At 43.1% G+C, this 20,623-nt stretch overlaps 1 protein-coding gene across 4 annotated transcripts in view; it reads left to right on the top strand.

Annotated features, from left to right (window-relative positions):
* Positions 1 to 20,623, top strand: part of AGAP2 (ArfGAP with GTPase domain, ankyrin repeat and PH domain 2) — a 547,732-nt gene that overhangs the window by 512,331 nt on the left and 14,778 nt on the right. For 2 of the 4 annotated variants that reach the window (XM_075337105.1, XM_075337103.1), the window contains exons 11-14: positions 22 to 205; positions 9,301 to 9,444; positions 15,028 to 15,087; positions 19,654 to 19,802. In XM_075337105.1, coding sequence (XP_075193220.1) covers positions 22 to 205; positions 9,301 to 9,444; positions 15,028 to 15,087; positions 19,654 to 19,802 — 537 coding nt within the window. The remainder of the gene's footprint in view (positions 1 to 21; positions 206 to 9,300; positions 9,445 to 15,027; positions 15,088 to 19,653; positions 19,803 to 20,623) is intronic. The other 2 variants (XM_075337106.1, XM_075337104.1) reach the window with 1 other exon arrangement.

Here is a 20,623-nt window from a genome sequence, read left to right as displayed (position 1 = left end):
TTCTCACATCTATATTTGCAGGACTATTTGCATAGCACACATGGCAAGGAAATAATTCTACTGAGAACAACAGTAAAAGTGCCGGGCAAGAGACCACCAAGAGCGATTTCTGCATGTGGCCAGTCAGCCAGCGTTAATGGCTTATTAAAAGATGTGAGCAGCCCAACGGTGATAGATGCCCCCAGCACCAAGCCTCCAACAACAAGTAAGTCTTATAGATAAACACATAGGCCACTATTCATCATTTGCAGGTTTTTTCAAGCCACTTTTCATTTTTGTCTTGTAGTATTAGTTGCCGTTTTTGGTAACACTTCAAAATGGCTCACACGATTCATTACCTTGTCCTTGTTACAAGGTCAAAAATGGGCTTTTTTTATGTCTCAAACACAGTATGAAGCCTTCACAACTCCATCACACATTATAATGGGTCCTACAGTTCCCCACATAACATTATGGACCCCAAATCCCCCCTCCCAAAGAATCATGACATCCTCAGCACCCCAAGCAGTTTGATGGCCCCAACACAGTATAATGTCCCCACAGCACTGGATATAATTCAGATTATGTCCCCCCACAGACTCCCATATAGTATGGTGGCCCCCACAACACCCCCACACAATATGAGGGCCCCCATAACACCTTCTCAGAGAATGATGGCCACCACAGCCCCCACGTGGTATAGCCACCACATACCCCTCAATACACTATGAAGGCACCCACAGTTATGTGTATATAATATCATAGCTACCACAGCTGCCCACACAGTATGATGTCCACAACACAATTTGATGGCCCAACAGCCTGACCACATCATTTAGTGGCCCACATGGCTTCGAATATACAGTGCTAAAGCTGTGGACAAAACCAAGTCATGATTAATTGTGATGTCAGCATTTTCATGTGTGCTCATTCCCCTGGCACCATCATTAAGGCTTGAAAACCAGGATGTTATCACCATTGGATGCCATACACATGCAGATGGTACAAACACGTGAAGAAGAAGCTTTGAAACCCAGCAGGAACATCTGCTTCACTGCTAGCTAGCTAGTGGGGGTGAGCAGCTCTCTATAAAAGGGAAGCCTATCATCAGAAAATGTCTAGCTGACTAAATGAGGTTTTTGTGTTCAATGTATGTTACAGTGCCTACAAGTAGTATTCAACCCCCTGCAGATTTAGCAGGTTTACACATTCGGAATTAACTTGACATTGTGACATTTGGACTGTAGATCAGCCTGGAAGTGTGAAATGCACTGCAGCAAAAAAGAATGTTATTTCTTTTTTTATTTTTTTTTTAAATTGTGAAAAGTTTATTCAGAGGGTCATTTATTATTCAACCCCTCAAACCACAAGAATTCTGTTTGGTTCCCCTAAAGTATTAACAAGTATTTCAGGCACAAAGAACAATGAGCTTCACATGTTTGGATTAATTATCTATTTTTCCAGCCTTTTCTGACTAATTAAGACCCTCCCCAAACTTGTGAACAGCACTCATACTTGGTCAACATGGGAAAGACAAAGGAGCATTCCAAGGCCATCAGAGACAAGATCGTGGAGGGTCACAAGGCTGGCAAGGGGTACAAAACCCTTTCCAAGGAGTTGGGCCTACCTGTCTCCACTGTTGGGAGCATCATCCAGAAGTGGAAGGCTTATGGAACTACTGTTAGCCTTCCACGGCCTGGACAGCCTTTGAAAGTTTCCACCCGTGCCGAGGCCAGGCTTGTCCGAAGAGTCAAGGCTAACCCAAGGACAACAAGGAAGGAGCTCCGGGAAGATCTCATGGCAGTGGGGACATTGGTTTCAGTCAATACCATAAGTAACGTACTCCATCGCAATGGTCTCCATTCCAGACGAGCCCGTAAGGTACCTTTACTTTCAAAGCGTCATGTCAAGGCTCGTCTACAGTTTGCTCATGATCACTTGGAGGACTCTGAGACAGACTGGTTCAAGGTTCTCTGGTCTGATGAGACCAAGATCGAGATCTTTGGTGCCAACCACACACGTGACGTTTGGAGACTGGATGGCACTGCATACGACCCCAAGAATACCATCCCTACAGTCAAGCATGGTGGTGGCAGCATCATGCTGTGGGACTGTTTCTCAGCCAAGGGGCCTGGCCATCTGGTCCGCATCCATGGGAAGATGGATAGCACGGCCTACCTGGAGATTTTGGCCAAGAACCTCCGCTCCTCCATCAAGGATCTTAAGATGGGTCGTCATTTCATCTTCCAAAAAGACAACGACCCAAAGCACACAGCCAAGAAAACCAAGGCCTGGTTCAAGAGGGAAAAAATCAAGGTGTTGCAGTGGCCTAGTCAGTCTCCTGACCTTAACCCAATTGAAAACTTGTGGAAGGAGCTCAAGATTAAAGTCCACATGAGACACCCAAAGTACCTAGATTACTTGGAGAAGATCTGCATGGGGGAGTGGGCCAAGATAACTCCAGAGACCTGTGCCGGCCTGATCAGGTCTTATAAAAGACGATTATTAGCTTTAATTGCAAACAAGGGTTATTCCACAAAATATTAAACCTAGGGGTTGAATAATAATTGACCCACACTTTTATGTTGAAAATTTATTAAAATTTAACTGAGCAACATAACTTGTTGGTTTGTAAGATTTATGTATCTGTTAATAAATGCTGCTCTTGTTTGAAGTTTGCAGGCTCTAACTTATTTGCATCTTATCAAACCTGCTAAATCTGCAGGGGGTTGAATACTACTTGTAGGCACTGTATATGAAATTTTGAAATTTTTATTTTACATATCACAATCTGTATTAAAAATGAAAAATAGAAATCTAGCAACCTTCATGCTGTCCACAAGGACTTGTATAAACTCTAACTTTCTAACTACAGTGAATTATCTAGTGCGCCTGTGTAAATTTATTGTGAAGGGAAGGACGGCAGGGTCAGCTGCACCTGGCGGTGATTGTTAAATCCTTTGTTATCAGCTGTGCTAATGCCAATACCTGTGCAAAAATGTTGGACAGAGGAGGCAGGTCACAGTGACCTGTCAGTGATAGACCGGGGCAGGCAGAAGGCCAATGATAACCAGACTTGCAGGAAAAGACCAAGTGCAGGTTCCAGCTCTCATGTAGTGTTCGTCTTTGCATTCACTATGTGTGATGGCGGTGTCGGACTCTGTTCACACTACAGAGTCTGACAAGCAGCCTGAGGTATCTTAGTTGTTCAGCCTGACTTGGGCATCGAAAGTGTTTTAGTTCGCTGCTCTCCAGTCTAGCAGGAGTTAATTCCTGCTGGCTTGTGAACTGTTGCTAGGAGCTCAGGCTACTAATGACCATTCACAGTCGCTTTCACTCTTTATAAGGTTCTGGATTTGGCTGCTTGTCGGCACATATAGGTCAGCGTTGCTTCTGCGTTATCGGTCCCTATTGTAGTGTTCCAGAGCCTGGTGATCGGTCTTGTTCTTTCCTGAGTGGTGTGAAAATATCCCCGTTGTTAGTTTACTTCCTCCCTGTGTCTTATTTCCTCCTGGGTTCGTATTGTCTCTCCCTCATATCTGATTGCATTGTGCATGTGTTTTGGATCTTTCCACTGTCTGTGCTATTTGTGGGGTCTGCTTCTCCGGTCCCGGCCCTCTCTTGGGGTGGGAGAGAGGGGGGGTGTAAGATCAGGGCTTAAACAGGAGTTAGGCTCACGCTGGCGGCCCAGACCTTGCTACCATCAAGCCTACCTCTGGGATAAGGTACAGCGTAGGGTTTCTAGTTAGAGGGTCAGCTTTGAGGTCCCTCTGCGTTTACCCTGATTCCCCGTCTACTGGTGTCTCATTAGCATAAAACGTACACAGCTGATTACAGATATACCACAGAACATTTTTCTTCAAAAAGGTCTCATTTTAATCAGCTTCAAAGCACCATTACAGCCATGTCTTTAGTTAAAGTCCAAAATCCTGTTGATAGGTGCTCTATAAGTACAATATGTTGATTAGTTACTACAGCTAATACATGTATCGGCCATTTAGTTACATTTTATTTTCCCCTATTTTGCTGTTCCTCTCTTCGGACAAAAATTTACATCCAAAACGCCGATATGGCCCACGGGCCTTTATTTGCCCAGGACTGCTGTAATATGATCGCACAGTGCCACCTAGTGTACGAAGATTTGTACTCTTGTGTGTTCAGTTACAGGGATAATATGACACTTTAGATTGAATTTGCAAGAGAATAAAACTGGCAGCTGCCATCCGAACATCAAACCGAAGTCTCTTAAAGTGCGGTAATGCTTGAATGCAGCTTAACATCTCTAATAATTTATGAGTGAATTGCTTCTAAAATGACTACTTTATCTTTTATAGCAGTTTTTAGTAAGGTTGCCCCATCTGGATTCCGAGCCTATGAAAGGTTATCATCTCTGCTGGAATGCATGTTTTAATTATCTCTTTTCACAACAGTCACGGTAATTGCGTCTTATAGCTGAGTTTAATTGTTATGTTCTGTCTCGGCTGAGTAATCTCTTTGTACTCTCTTGTTTTGACTATAATCTTATCGTCTATTTTTGTTTATTGGGCTTGCATAAAATCTTTAATAAAACAGAGGATTAACAGGTGGAAAATTAACTGTTGCTTTAAGCTTAACCGTACTTTCAAGGATCGTTTTATCATACATTTGTGTACAGAAGAAATCACACTGTATCTGGCCATTATATGACCTGTGCCTGCATTTTCACTAGTTTTTCTCTTCTGGAGGCTCTATATGTAATTTGCAATTCACTCTGAGCTGGTGGGAGAACATGAGCTGCAGTGATTCTCTTCCAGAGCCACATTGAAAGGAATTCCTAATCTTCATTCATTTTTTAGCACACAGAAAGACTTGTCAGCACCTTGGAGGAAATTCTACACCAATAGTGGTCAGTGTAGATAAAAAATTGTTTAAAAGAACTGAGAGTCCTCAGTGGTTGATACCTTTTAATGGCTAACTGAAAAGATGGTAATAATAGCAAGGTTTCGAGACTACTCAGGTCTCTTCATCAGACTCAGTATAATACAAAATCTGAAGAGTCACATATTTTTACACAACAGGACTTAGAATAGTGCAGTAAAAAAACAAAAAAAAAAAAACAAGTTATATGAAACAGTGTAGATATAAATTCAGCCCTGGGGTGAGGTAAAAGACTTATTAGAAAGTTCGGCAGAATCTTCCTGTGTCTCCCACTGCTTGTTTCCTCTTTTTGCTCTTCTTTCCTTCTTCCTGCTCCAAGGATATGATAGGCCTTGTGCCCACTTTAGATTTTTTTTGCATTTTAACTAGCATTTTCCTTACTTTTTTTTTTAAAAAGGATTTATTAGCATCATGAGTATTCCTTTGAGGATACAAGTGGTTTGATTGACATATAGGATGCTATCCTGATTACTTAATTGCAAGATGTGGAATGTGTGCTTCTGTCTCTGGCCTCTGCCACACTCGCATGCCTCCGGTACGTGTGTGCCTTTTTTTTCACGTACCGGAGACACAGGCCCACGCGGACCTATGTATTGTTATTGTTTTGGACACACGTAAGTATTCTGGAACGGAACGTGTGTCCGTTCCGTACTTACGTGTGTCCGTTTTTTAAAAACGCTGACATGTCCGTGTTGCTCCAGCAGCACGGGTGTCACACGGCCCGCACCCGTACCACACGGATGTAGTGTGGATGCGGGCCCGTGTGACATGGACCGGAAAAAGACACGTGTCAGTGTAAAAATAATAAAAACACATACTCACCTCCACCATACCTGCAGTCTCTGCCGCGGCTGTCACCTGCATCCGTCCCCCAGTGAATTTAAACAACGCTTCTTTTTCACTGGGGGCGGGAAGCAGCGTCAGCGGGGCGTGGCTTTGGCCGGACACTGTCATTCAGCACCACAGACAGCGCCGGATGATGCAGGTAAGGCGGGGCTTTCCGTTCTTTGTGTGTTATTACGTATAACACACGGAGAACACGTACGTGCCATAAACACGGCACACGGGGACAAAACCACCCCTTTAACACGTACGTGACAAAAACGTTACGTTTTGTCACGTAAGTGTGGCACAGGCCTCTGGCAGTGGCCTATCTTCAGCAATGTAACAAAGGATTGGGCATATTCAAATTCAACATGCCCAATCCTTCATTCTTTTTACATCATGGTTGAATGAGTTTTACTATAAATATAACATATTGGACTGATCCAGCTAAAATCGATGAGAATAAGCAATTTTTCTACTATGAATATGGATACATTTAGGAGCAGTAGATAATATCATGCAGTCTGTTAGTGCATGCCGGGATCTTCTCTCCTGCATTATTCTGTATAATACTGTGAGCTCAATTTATACCCTTTACAAAAGTGGAGGAGTCAGACATGAAAAGGCGCCTGTGCAAGAACAATATATGGGCCTGTGGCGCCCTGGACAAGCCAGGACGTCACAAGCACTACACCAACACACCCCACACTCCCAGTCAGGCACACCTAAGTCAAACAAAAACCCTTGTTGCCTCCCTCCAGGGGCTGATGTCCACACCAGGGGGCGGGCCAGGCGGTTGGTCCCGCCCACCGAGGAGTTCACAGTCCTGGAGGCGGGAAAAGGAGAGAGATTGAGTTTGGAAGTGAAAGTGAGAAGGAGTGAAGTGGTAGAGGAGCAGACAGAAAGTGGTCCGGGTGTGTGGCCCGGACGCAACAGCAAGGTTGGCAGACTGTGGTGACCGTCTGCAGGAGAGGCCTATTGGAGCTAGCCGTAAGGACTGTGGACGGGCGGTGGCCCGGCGGTACCGGACCGGTACGCAAAGAGAAGCCAGCACCATCCGGCAGGGGCTTACGGACCCCGACAAGGCTAGGAGTCGCCGTGCAATTTGTCAAATCCGTTAGCGAAGGGAACCTCCTGGGTTTCCCAGCAGCCAAGTCCCGACAGAAGGCAACAGTCCAACCGAGAGAGGGAAACACAGTCACCACCAAGGCTAAAGTTCCCAGGTTTTGCCTGCGGGCAAAAGGGGCTCCTTCAGCAACCTTCAAGCTGGGGAGCGGGTTACCGGTGGGAACCCATTGGAACCGTACACACTACACAGGTGCAGGGAAAGGCAGTCACCATCAACCTGCCGGGAGGAGAAACACCGCAGCCGTCTGTGGGACCCGTTCATCCAGCCGTTTGTTTTACCGGAGACTCTGTGTTACTGGCTGAGTGAGTACCACCGGGATCCGGCCCACCGCTTGAGCCACCACCGAGCAGCAGCCGCAGCCGGATCCGAGCAGTGGGTGAGCGCAGCGTCCCCTCCTCCGCCCGCGACAGGCCTTTTGTAGTACAATAGTTCTGTCTATGACAGTCACTGTGTGCTGCTTTGTAGGTAGTAATTGGCCCCCTTACTTCTTGGGCCCCTGCACGACTGCACAGGTTGCACCAATGATATGTCCGCCCCTGATACAAAATAAGTAATGTGGACGTGTAGAGGAGTGTTTATAAATAATAATTTTATTATACAATTTTTGCTTTTTCCAATAGTTAGTTAGAGGCAGCTGGTGTGACCTTGGTTTAGCATGGAGACACTGGTTATAGGGTCTTTGAACCTGTTGAGCGTACAACAGTGATTATTGTGAGGTGGTCTCCATTGCAGGACAATGCTAAACAACACTATACACCTCTCCAAGTACCTCCACAAGACTTCCCAGAAATGCCCATTTTGGTATACATTTTTGCATTTTGCTTTCTGCACATATATATATATATATATATATATATATATATATATATATATATATATATATATATATATGCAGCGCTGGGGTCCTGGGTACAAATCCCACCAAGGACAACATTTGCAAGGAGTTTGTAGTTTCCCAACGCATAATGATAGGAAATTTAGATTGTGAGCCCCAATGGGAATAGTAATGATTAATAGCACTATATACCGTAAGTGAATAAAATAAATAATATGGATAACATAATATAATACAAAAATAACCATTTATTGAATTTATTGTCCTCCTTATATTATTTCTGGTATTTTAATTGTATATTAATGGAGAGACTGGGTTTTGCATGGACTTTCTTTTTGATGGCTGACTCTTGCATTTGCGCTTATAAAACAAAACAAAAAAATCTAGTAGGCAAAAAGCTTAGAACAAGGTACTGTTGTTTTCTCAGGGCCATGCCTGGTGGTCTTCTGCATGCTTGTCCCCCCTTATTCATTACTTTTATGTTGCTATGTTTATGGCATGCAGTATTTCTGTATTGTAGCACTGTCTATTTATTAGCACTTTACGTATGAGTTTATATGGTATATATTGTAGAAGTAGAGTGGTTCTTCTGCGAGCAGTAGGCATATAGCCTATGTTTGGCTTTGACATTTTGAATACTTTTCAGAAGTGATCTTTTTACTTGGTACTGTTGTACTTATTCTGTTCTGTGTCATTACACAACTAAGGTAACCCTATAGTCGGCTCTAATGTATGGGGACAGGCTGTTGTTATTATGACTACAATATTTGTACTCATGCTTATTTGCTTAAACCTAAAGTCACCTTTATACATTTTTTAAACTGTGACATTTTTTTCCCTTTTTTAACGGCCTTCAGCTCGATCTCGTGCTATAGCGACTTGATGGATGAGTGGTCTGTAGGAAGATCGATCTTGTGCAGCCTAGATAGGTCTACAAGGGTCTTTTCCACCATATTCTTGATTGTGTCAAGCCATCGCATTGCTGGTCTTCCTCTTCACCTTGTTCCTTCTATTATTCCAACCATGATGCTCTTCTTCAGTGATTGTTCTCTTCGTATGATGTGTCTAAAGTAGGCAACTCGTAGGTTGGTGATCCTTGTTTAGAGTGACATGTCTAGCTTGATTTGTCCCAAAATTGATGTTTGTTCTTGGCATCCATGGTATTGATGACATCCTTCTCCAGCATCACATTTCAAAGGCGTTGATTCTTCTGTCTTGTACCGTTATGATCCAGGCTTCACATCCATATCTTGTTCAAAAACTACTTTTTGTACTTGTGGAAGCCTTGCTATTTGTTCACACTCTATTGTGGTTTCATCAGTAGCGTAGGTATAAGTAAGAAGAGTCTGTTTCGTAAACTTTTGGTGGTGCCAGTCTTTGGAGTAATCTGAGAATGGAGTATGAAACACAAGTTCTAATACTTTCATAGAGTAATAGATTGTTGACAGTCGCATTCATACAACATTGATGTATAAGCTTGATGAGTTTCCAATTACTGTATGAACATGTAAAAATACTTTTAGGGTAATATCATTATTGAACTCGTCTTTTGATTCTATATTAAATTAACCTTAACGTGTATGCATTAATGGATTTTTTTTCCTTTCAAAAACAGAGAGTAGTTCTACTGGAGATGTTATTTCTAGCCCATCCAGCAACAAGGACCCCCCACCCTCTCCAATGAGCGAGAAAAAGAAGAACAAAAAGAAGAAGAATATAACTCCCTCAAAAACAGAGGGCTCAGCCGGCCAAGCGGATGGTGAGTTCTCTGCAGTCTTATGCATCACTATAATAAGAAGTCACTGTCTACAGATTCTAAAAAAGCCTCAACTATCAAATACAGTACTTATTAAAGTTATTAAAGAGAATTTATCTGTCAGCAGGTTTTTGCTATGTAATCTGAGATCTAAAGAAACAGTCCCCCGATTCCGTTGCTGTGTCACTTACTGGGCTGTTTTGCTGTTTCAATAAAATCAATATTTTATCAACAGGAAATTATCACTTCCGGACTATAATGCCACGTTTCACCTAGTCAAACCACACCCCCACCACTGATTAGCAGCTTCCTGTGAATGTACAGTGTACACAGAAAGCTGTGGTGTAAGCGGGGTTTATACACAGCTCAGCATTCTGAGCTGTGCTAGATTTGCAGCAGAGAACACTAAATGATACATTGCTGGAATCTGTGTCTTAGTACCCAACATTCTGATTACATAGCAAAAACTTGCTGACAACTTCGGTTTAACATTAGCCTATTCAATGTTTCTCTCTTTGTTGCATGTTTACTAAAATATCACAGGTTTTGAATCAGTAATATAGCATTCTTTATAATAGAACCTATCTTTAAGGTGGTAATTCCAATTCACACCTTCATGCTTTTCAAAAAGAAGATATGGGCTGAAGGTGTCAATCATAATGCTTTGCAGCAGTTGAGATACAGAGAGATATAAAACACACTATGGTGATTGTGTTAGGATAAGAACCACAGACTGGGCTTCGTAGGACAACAATAATGTGCTAAATATTGCAAACCCCTTAGGTAAAAATAATACTTAAAAAAGAAAAAAATATATATATACTGCTCAAAAACTTAAAGGGAACACTGAAATAACACATCCTAGATCTGAATGAATTAAATGTTCTCATTGAATACTTTGTTCTGTATTCAGTTGAATGCGCTGACAATAAAATCACACAAAAATCATCAATGGATATCAAATGTTTTAACCAATGGAGTCCTGGATTTGAAGACACACACAAAATGAAAGTGGAAACAAGTCAAAATGAAAATCAAACAAGACAAAATTAAAGTGGAAACAAGTCAAAATGAGGCTCAGTGTTGTGTGCGGCCTCCACAAGCCTGTAGGACCTCCCTACAATGCCTGGACATGCTCCTGATGAGGTTACGGATGGTCTCCTGAGGGATCTCCTCCCAGACCTCTGAATAATGCATCCGCCAACTCCTGGACAGTCTGTGGTGCAACGTGACATTGGTGGATGGATCGAGACATGATGTCCCAGATGTGCTCAATCGGATTCAGGTCAGGTGAACGGGCGGGCCAGTTCATAGCTTCAATGCCTTCATCTTGCAGAAACTGCTGACAAACTACAGCCACATGAGGTCTGGCATTGTCCTGCATTAGGAGGAACCCAGGGCCAACCACACTAGCATATGGTCTCACAAGGGGTCTGAGGATCTCATCTCGGTACCTAATGTCAGTCATGATACCTCTGGCGAGCACATGGAGGGCTGTGTGGCCCTCCAAAGAAATGCCTCCCTACACCATTACTGACCCAGTGCCAAACCAGTCATATGCTGAAGGATATTGCAGGCAGCATATCGCTCTCCATGGCATCTCAAGACTCTGTCACGTCTGTCACATCTGCTCAGTGTGAACCTGCTTTGATCTGTGAAGAGCACAAGGTGCCTGTGGCGAATTTGCCAATCCTGGTTTTCTGTGGAAAATGCCAAGCGTCCTGCACAGTGTTGAGCAGTGAGCACAACCCCCAACTGTGGACGCCGGGCCCTCATGCCATCCTCATGGAGTTGGTTTCTAACCGTTTGTGCAGACACATGCAAATTTGTGGCCTGTTGGATGTCATTTTTCAGGGCTCTGGCAGTGCTCTTGTGGCGCCCTGGACAAGCCAGGACGTCACAGGTACTACAGCAACACACCCCACACCCCGGCTAGGCACACCGAAGTCAAGCAAAAATCCTTGTTGCCTTCCTCCAGGGGCTGATGTCCACACCAGGGGGTGGAGCCAGGCGGTTGGCCCCACCCACCGAGGAGTTCACAGTCCTGGAGGCGGGAAAAGGAAGGCAGATCAGTTTTGAGTTTGAGGAGTGGAGAAGTGAAGTGGCAGTGGAGGAGACTGAAGGCATCCGGGTGTGTGGCCCGGACAGACACAGCAAGGTTGGCAGACGGTGGTGACCGTCTGCAGGAGAGGCTGATTGGAGTAAACCGTAAGGACCGGGGACGGGCGGTGGCCCGCCGGTACCGTATCGAGGAGCGAAGAGAAGCCAGCACCATTCAGCAGGGCTTACGGACCCCGACCAGGCTAGGAGTCGCCGTAAAACCAGTCAAATCCGTTAGCGAAGGGAACCTCCGGGGTTTCCCAGCAGTCAAGACCCGATTGAAGGCAACAGCTCAAATCGTAAAGGGAAACATAGTCACTGCCAAGGCTACAGTTCCGATGGCCGGAGCCTGCGGGCAAAAGGGGCTCCCTCAGCATCCATCCAAGCTGGGAAGCGGGTTACCGGTGGGAAGCCATTGGAACCGTGAACATAGCACAGGTGCAGGGAAAGGCAATCACCACCAACCTACCGGGAGGAGAAACACCGCAGCCGTCTGTGGGACCCGTCGATCCAGCCGTTTGTTTTACCGGAGACTTTGCATTCATCATTGGCTGAGTGAGTACCACCGTGCCGTGCGGCACCGCGCTGCCCCCCGCGACCCTGCATCTCACCAGGCCCCGTAAACCGCCTGCCATCCCTCCCTCACCGGGCCCCGGGACAACCAACCCCCCTACCCACGGAGGGGAGAAAACAACATCCAAGCTGCTCCCCGTCATCGCTCCCGGGATCCCCATCCAGAGCAGCGGTGGTGTCACAACCTCACCACAATTGTGGGTGGCGTCACGGACAATAAATCCCCAATACTATTTCCCCTTTTCACTCACGGGCAAGGAGCGCCGCTCGAGTCCCCGGGATCCGGCCCACCGCTCGAGCCACTGACCGAGCAGCAGCAGCCGGACCCGAGCAGTGGGTGAGCGCAGCGTCCCCTCCCCGCCCGCGACACTCTTCCTGTTCCACCTTGCAAAAAGGCAGAGGTAGCAGTCCTGCTGCTGGGTTGTTGCCCTCCTACGGCCCCCTCCACGTCTCCTGGTGTACTGGCATGTCTCCTGGTAGCGCCTCCATCCTCTGGACACTACGCTGACGGACACAGCAAACCTTCTTGCCACAGCTCGCATTGATGTGCTATCCTGGATGAGCTGCACTTCCTGTACCACTTGTGTGGGTTGTAGAGTCCGTCTCATGCTACCGCGATTGTGAGAGCACAACCAACATTCAAAAGTGACCAAAACATCAGCCAGAAAGCATTGGTACTGAGATGTGGTCTGTGGTTGCCACCTGCAGAAACACTCCTTTATTGAGTGTGTCTTGATAATTGCCAATAATTTCCATCTGATGTCTATTCCATTTACACCACACCATGTGAAATTGATTGTCAATCAGTGTTGCTTCCTAAGTGGACAGTTTGATTTCACAGAAGTTTGATTAATTTGGAGATATGGACAATAAATATAGTGTATGCTCCACCAATATTACATAACCAGCCGAGCAAGGGGTGTGAATAAATGTGGCAACAATTTAAAATGTAACCTTTAATAAACCGATTAAAAGAGTAATAAACCATATAACATAAATGGTTGTAAAACCAACCCAATAGAAAAGAGCAATTTTGCAGGCTCCTAATATTACCAATTCAGGACAAACTCCACATAAAGAGGGGAAGAAAAACCGATTTCCTCCCACTGTGGTAATGAAAATGGAGACAACACTGAGAAGGTTGTCAGGCACAGTAACCAGTGTTCAGCGGGGTCATATAGACAACACTTACTAAATCTTGATATAAGAAAAAAACAAAACAATGTGGTCCAATGTATAGAGGGGGGAGCCAATACTTCAATCTCACATTACCCCACTATTGGCCACCATCTGACCTTATATGCTCCAAGACCTCCCAACGCGTTTCATAATTCGCTTACTCCTGAGGGGATAATGGTCATAAGAGAGCTTCAGTGAAAAGGACCTCCAGCATGTTGAGGAGTAAGCGAATTATGAAACGCGTTGGGAGGTCTTGGAGCATATAAGGTCAGATGGTGGCCAATAGTGGGGTAATGTGAGGCTGAAGTATTGGCTCCCCCCTCTATACATTGGACCACATTGTTTTGTTTTTTTCTTATATCAAGATTTAGTAAGTGTTGTCTATATGACCCCGCTGAACACTGGTTACTGTGCCTGACAACCTTCTCAGTGTTGTCTCCATTTTCATTACCACAGAGGGAGGAAATCGTTTTTTCTTCCCCTCTTTATGTGGAGTTTGTCCTGAATTGGTAATATTAGGAGCCTGCAAAATTGCTCTTTTCTATTGGGTTGCTTTTACAACCATTTATGTTGTGTGGTTTATTACTCTTTTAATTGGTTTATTAAAGGTTACATTTTAAATTGTTGCCACATTTATTCACACACCTTGCTCGGCTGGTTATATATGTTAACTTGGAGATATGGAATTATGTAAAACAACAAGTGAAATTCTGAAAAGAAAAAAATCGGAACACTGGAATTATTGCATTTTTCTTCCCCAAAAGCAAAAACCACCAAAATATCATATGTGTCTGAAAATGTATCAATAAAAACAGCCATCACACAGCTTCATCAACTGGAAGATATAAAATGTACGAGGCTCAGAAAATGGCAGGAGAAACCAAACCTTTTTTTTTTTTCAAAATTTCCTATTTTTTTAATTACTAAAATAGCAATAAACTGGACAGGTTTGGTATTGCCATAATCACACTGACCTGGGAATTATGGCAAGTTATTTTCACCATATAATGAATGCAGTACTAAAAACACATTCAAACCATGTCAACATTGCTGATGTTTTTTGCCATGTCACCATATTTGGAATGTTTAATGTTTTCCAGTAAATTGTATGGTAAAATGAACGGTGTCCTTTAAAACTACAACTCATGCTGCAAAAAAACAAACCCTAATTTGGCTGTGTGGACAGAAAAATAAAAGTTATGGCTCTTGGAACAAAAACAAAGTGCGAAAATGAAAATGTCCTCCACCATTAAGGCCACGTGCACACGTTGAGTATTTGGTGAGTTTTGTGCCTTGTATTTGTAGCCAAATAAAGAGGGTAATAAAAGTGGTGCCCATGTTTCTATTATACTTTTCCTCTGATGTTCCATTTATGATTTTGGCTTACAAAGACTTAAAAATATTAAACTCACCAAATATTCAAAGTGTGTATGTGGCCTAAAGGGTTAATAATACAATTTCAGCTATCTGGAGCCAGAAACTTTAGGCCACAACTGTGAACTTTCTTAATAATAAAATATTGTGATAAATGTCTTAGCTGTGTATGTCGTATATACTTCTTGTTTGTGATCATGCTTGTGCAGTGACTGTTTTCTATGGCTCATTTTATACTTGCTGCTCCTAGTGCCCTAGTGCCTGACTTCTTGCTTTCCTATATGCTTTAATTCTGCCATTTTCTTCTCTTTATTCTGACCTTTGCCCTTCCTGCTTCGCCTTCCCTGGACCACACATCAGCCAAGCGCAAAATGTGGAAATTAAAAACATTTGGTAGTTTAAGAAATATTTATAAAACAGGTAACAAAAAACCCCATATAATAGCTTTGTCTATATTTTATCCTGGTTTAATTGGTGTGATCAGATGATAAGATAGCACTGTTCTCTGGCAAAAAGAAAACTATTCTGATATGTCATAGATACATGTGAAAATATCACAATGAAGTGTGTATCAGACTACTACTGATCTCTAAAAGTCAAGGCCTCCGTGCGTGTTCAAGATGTACCTTGAGTGAGTAATGAAAACTTCACAATACTTGTAAGATGGTTGAAACAGATTGTTCTTGTGAACTCACTTGCAAAAGAAATGGCCCTTTAAGTTGTGTATTTTCAGCCTCCCATGTCACTCATAGACTAATTACACTTGCTTGTGACTTTCTGTTGGTACAGACTGCCCTGTGTATTGTGTATTTTAAAGGAATCATTGTGTCATTGCATTCGGTGCTTGTTCGGTGTGCAGATGTCACGTGGTATTTAATGGCAGAACAGGAGCCCCTAGGCTGACTCTCAGACTCGAAACTCTGCGCTGTCCCTTATCTCGAAGGTAGGCATGATGGTAGCCAGGTCCGAGCCCCCAGCATGACCCAGACTCCTGTCCGAGCCTTGATCTTACTCTCTCTTACACCCTTGGGGTGGTCCGGAAACACAATACCAAAACCCCCACAGAAATGACATTTACAAGAGAGAACGAAAACTCATACATGCCACACTCAAACACAAAGGAGAGACAATATATATAAAGGGAAATAAGGAAAAGGTAAGGAAGTAAACGCATGACAGGGGAACTTCCACACCACGCAAAATCGCAACACAGATCACCATAAACAGGATCACTACTAAGACCAGAATCGCTGGAGGTAAGCTGAAGCTATTATTGACACATACTGAAAGGAACCCGTACCTTAAATAGGAAGGAGACAGCTGCACATGGAAATTAGCAACCTGAGCTCTTAGTTCCTTCTCACTAGTCTGCAGGAATTAACTCCTGGAGGGCTGTTGACCAATGAGCCTGAATTAGCAAAAGCCCAGTTCTGGCTGAACAATTCTGAAGCCTCAGGTTGCTTGTCAGACTCTGTAGTGTGAACGAAGTCTGGTGTCACCAAATGTGTGCAAAACCGAACATGGCATGATAGTGGATGTGGGTACATGCTATTTTATAGCACTGTGTACTTATAATTGCTAATTTTGCCCTTCTATACTGTTAATTCTTCTCTTTTCCATTAGGTTTATAACATCAAGTGATTAAAAACTGTCTATCTGAATCCTTGTAAGCTCTATGTAGAAACAAGAAGTTGCTTTTCCTTCCATGAGTCATTCCTAGAACTACAAATCTTGGTCAGGGAAAACACTTTGTAGTTCTAATGATGACTCATGTAGGGAAAAGAGATTTCCTGTTTCTCCACAGAGTTTAGGAGGATTCAACTAGTCTGTTTTTAATCAAATGATGTCATAGGCCTAATTGAAAACAGGATTAACAGGGTAGAAAGGCAAAATGAGCAAATGTAAGGGCACAGAGCTTTATAATATGATTTTTGCAGTATATTAATAGGGTAAACACTTTGATGGGAGTGCTTCTTTAAGTGAGACTGGGCAGAGAATGAGAGGTCATCATGAAGACGTACTTTGAACATGGCCTAGGTTATTTAGGGCCTGTCTTTACACCAGTGGGTATGTGATACATGGAGTAACCAAGCTACCTAATATAGCCCACAGCTTGTAAATGGTGAGATGACAAGTATTAATATGTTGTGTTGTCCCAGAATATGGAGGGGAGATTGCATCTTTGATTGGCCAAGCAGAGATAACTATGCCATCCTGTAATTGACACCCTAGTATAAAGTCAACCACAGCCCCCCCCCCCAAAAAAAATCTCAGGGAAAGTATGGATGTGTGCCATGGTGTCTCTGTGGCAGAGTTTTTGGAGCGGTAAGGGGAGGTGAGGAGAATTTGATCCCTGAATAGACAGGAGGGTGTGCAATCAGTATTTCCATCTGAAGTGGTTATGACTTAAATGTTCATGAGAGCAGAGTTGAGACCCAAAAGTTATCGTAATGTAAGTGAAGAGTTTAGCTCTGAAGGGACAAGGGCCTTCGATGTGAGAGTAAGGAATCTGCTGAGAGTAAAAGCCAGCTGTGCCATGGAAAGCCTAGGTGAGCGGGAGAGCCATCAGGAGGTGAAATGGGAGTGCAGTTGACTCCGGAGTCTGAGGGAAACTCTGGAGGACAGATAAAGGCCTCAACTGTGTGTTTGTCTATCACCTGGTCCAAGAACTATAAATATTATCAGCACCGTTTATATACCTGTGCCTTGTATCAAGTAAAGTTATCCTTGTTCTAAGACTGCTTCCACACCGCCCCAAGAGGAGAATCCAAACCAGGGACATCCTGTAAATTACACTGAGGTTCATGGTGTAAGATACAACACTGGGACATCTTTTGCATGTTCTTAGAGGCATATTACGTTAGATTTCCAGTAACAGTGCCTTGACAAGAGGGAGTGAGCATCCTACAGAGACTTTTTATATTGGTAATTCATGACTATGATGTATCAGAATATTCTCTATAAAGAAACTGCCATTTAAAAAGTAAAATAATTGTCCAAACTAAGAAATGAAATATTTGGGTATATTGAAATTACTACATTTTGTACATTTATGTGCCTTCACAAAATCCTTTGATGATCTTTAAATGGTTAAATATTACATCACTCTATTACATCACACTAAATATAATTTTTCTTTTGAAGTATTAAAAAAATACTCTTGTATCCAAATATTGCTGTATTGGTGAGCCTGAGCAATAGTGGGAATCACTCGACCACTTATGTACAAGAAGATTCAGGAGATGGAATGGAGCCACTGACAAAAGGGAATTAAATTAAGACAAAAAAATTGTCAACACAAGTATATTATCACAATGACTGGTTGGGGGAGCTTTTATATTTTATAATATTTTCTATTTTATTTTCAAATAGAATAATTATACTGTTTAAAAAATAAATTATGTTTTGCCTGACCTTACACATAGGGTTAACACTTAGGCTGTGTGCTGGTGGTGATGGTGCATTAATTCTGCAACATTAAACTCACCAAAAGCTCATCTTGGAACTGTAGAGTGGCGCAGGGCGGTAGTCGTAGCTGAGGAGTTGAGTTCGAACACCTCGGCACACTACATACAAGACATGGTCTTGGCTGGATGTGTTTACTTGCATCGTGTGGACTGTACGTCCGAGTAGGCTGCATGCTGTTGTTGGCGTCAGCTGGCCAGGACCAAAATTTGACTCATTTCCACAAGGAGACCATCAGTTCAGTTCAAACCACAACTATTACTTAATGGTTCATATTCACAAACTTTATACACAAGATAGCCTCTTCAAGCACAGTCCAGTTGCACAAAACATAATGAGACACATTTTCACTTCCCACTGGGTTGTTTCCGATCTTACTGGTCCTGTGAGTTCTAGCACAACCCAGCCTAATTCTATAGTCCAATTTGTGATGGCCACTGTCCCTTTCAGTGGCTCTATCTTCAGTTTCCTCATAGAAGAGGGGGTCAGAGGTTCTATCACTGTGGCCAGAGTTGAGCCTGCCTAACGATTTCACATCCATGTCTCTTCTCCTCGTAGAGGAGGTGGATAAGGGATAGCCAGTAGAGACAAAGAAGAGCCTTCTGTTTTCAGATGTTTGGGGAGACTCCACTTGGGAAAGCCAACTCTGCTTATGTCTCAGTCCCATCCAACCCATTACATCTTAGGCTTGGGGCCTATTTGCTAAAGCCCCATTCTTCTGACCCTTTTCTCTGGAGCCACTCCATATGGAGGCCAATCTCTAACAGCAGTGCTCAGTGTCTCGGCCAGCACTTAAAGATCATGCTATGTCAACTCCAGTCTCCTTTCTCCGCCACAAGTCACTGCATGCGACCTCCACAATCTACAAACTATCCGTCTGTATCTATTGCTCACTAGGTCTTTACTAACTCTTCTAGAAGGAACCTTCTCTTACCTTCAGCTAACCCCTCCCCTTGTGGGCTAGTCCCAACACTTAACTATCTCTTACCCTATGGTATGGTGATTACAACTACAAGTGCTATGAAATATATATTATAACATATTACTCTATTGCATATATTCTCACTGTACATCATATAGGAACACATTACCATAGATTACATTATTAACAAAGTTCACATGACAGATTGTTTATAAAAGACGCAGGACACAATTTACATTAAACTACATAACAATACAATAACGCAATTGGTGTTTTCAAGGGAAGGAATGCGACATCTACCCGTTCATTTCTTACAGGAACATAAACTAAAGAGAATCTGTGAGCAGGTTTTTCTTATGAAATTAAGAGCAGCATAATGTGGGGACGAAGAACCTGATTCCAGTGATGTGTCACTTACTAGGTTGCTTGGTGGAGTTTTGATAAAATACATATTTTCTTTGCTATAGATGTAGTAGTGCTAGGAATGTGAGCTCTACATAAACCCGCCCACAGAAATGTCAATTAATAAAATTGTTGAAATTATAGTATATTTGTTAAAATGACCAGTGCCTAATAATCATTTCCATTTCATCCTGAAGAAGAGAACTTTGAATTCATCATTGTATCTATTACTGGACAAACATGGCATTTCGAGACAAGCAGTTTTGAGGAAAGGGATTCTTGGGTCCAAGCTATAGAAAGCCAGATTCTTGCAAGTCTTCAATGCTGTGAAAGCAGCAAGAATAAGGTAAGCCTTCAAAACTGTTTATATCAATTCTATACCAACACATATTTTTATTGAAAGCTCACATAATTCAGCAAATACAAGAGGGTCTCCACTTTGGGCAATTACTACATATTAAAAAGGTCCTATGACAATAAACTGATAACAAAATGCCCTCCTGCTGGAAAACCAAGAGCTTAGGTATAATCTGTGGGAGCAACGGCCATGAATCTTCAGTTTTCCTGCATTGACACCAGAGGGGAAATTAAAGGGGTTGTCCAATACTTTGACATTGATGGCCTATCCTTAGGATAGGTCATCAATGTCTGATTGGCCGGGGTCCGACACCCCGCACCCCTGCCGATCAGCGGATCTAGGTCCAGGCAGCAGGCCACCAGAAATGCTCAGTTCCGCCGCTGCTCCGTCTTCTGATAACGGCTGAGTACTGCACATACGCCTTATATTGATTAGAATGGGAGGCGGAGGATACTATCAGAAGATGGAGCAGCTCTGGAACTGAGCATTAACGGCTGCCTGCTGCCGCCACCAGGGCCGAGAACAGCAGATCAGCAGGGGTGCAGCATGTCGGACCCCAGCCGATCAGACAATGACCTATCCTAAGGATAGGCCATCAATGTCAAAGTAGAGGACAACTCCTTGAAGTATTACACCATGTCCATTCAAATCAATAGGTTGTCTGTGTAGCGGAAAATGGCTATGGATATCCGTTAGTTTTCAATAGATTATAATGTAGGATGCCTTCTATATTGGAGAACCTTGTAAAGAGAACACTTGTAGATTAAAAATGGGACAACTTGAAACTGAAAATGTCTTACCACTATATT

The sequence above is a fragment of the Anomaloglossus baeobatrachus genome, chromosome 2 (genome assembly GCF_048569485.1).
Source record: "Anomaloglossus baeobatrachus isolate aAnoBae1 chromosome 2, aAnoBae1.hap1, whole genome shotgun sequence".
NCBI lineage: Eukaryota > Metazoa > Chordata > Amphibia > Anura > Aromobatidae > Anomaloglossus > Anomaloglossus baeobatrachus.
This window is presented reverse-complemented; position numbering and strand designations above follow the sequence as displayed.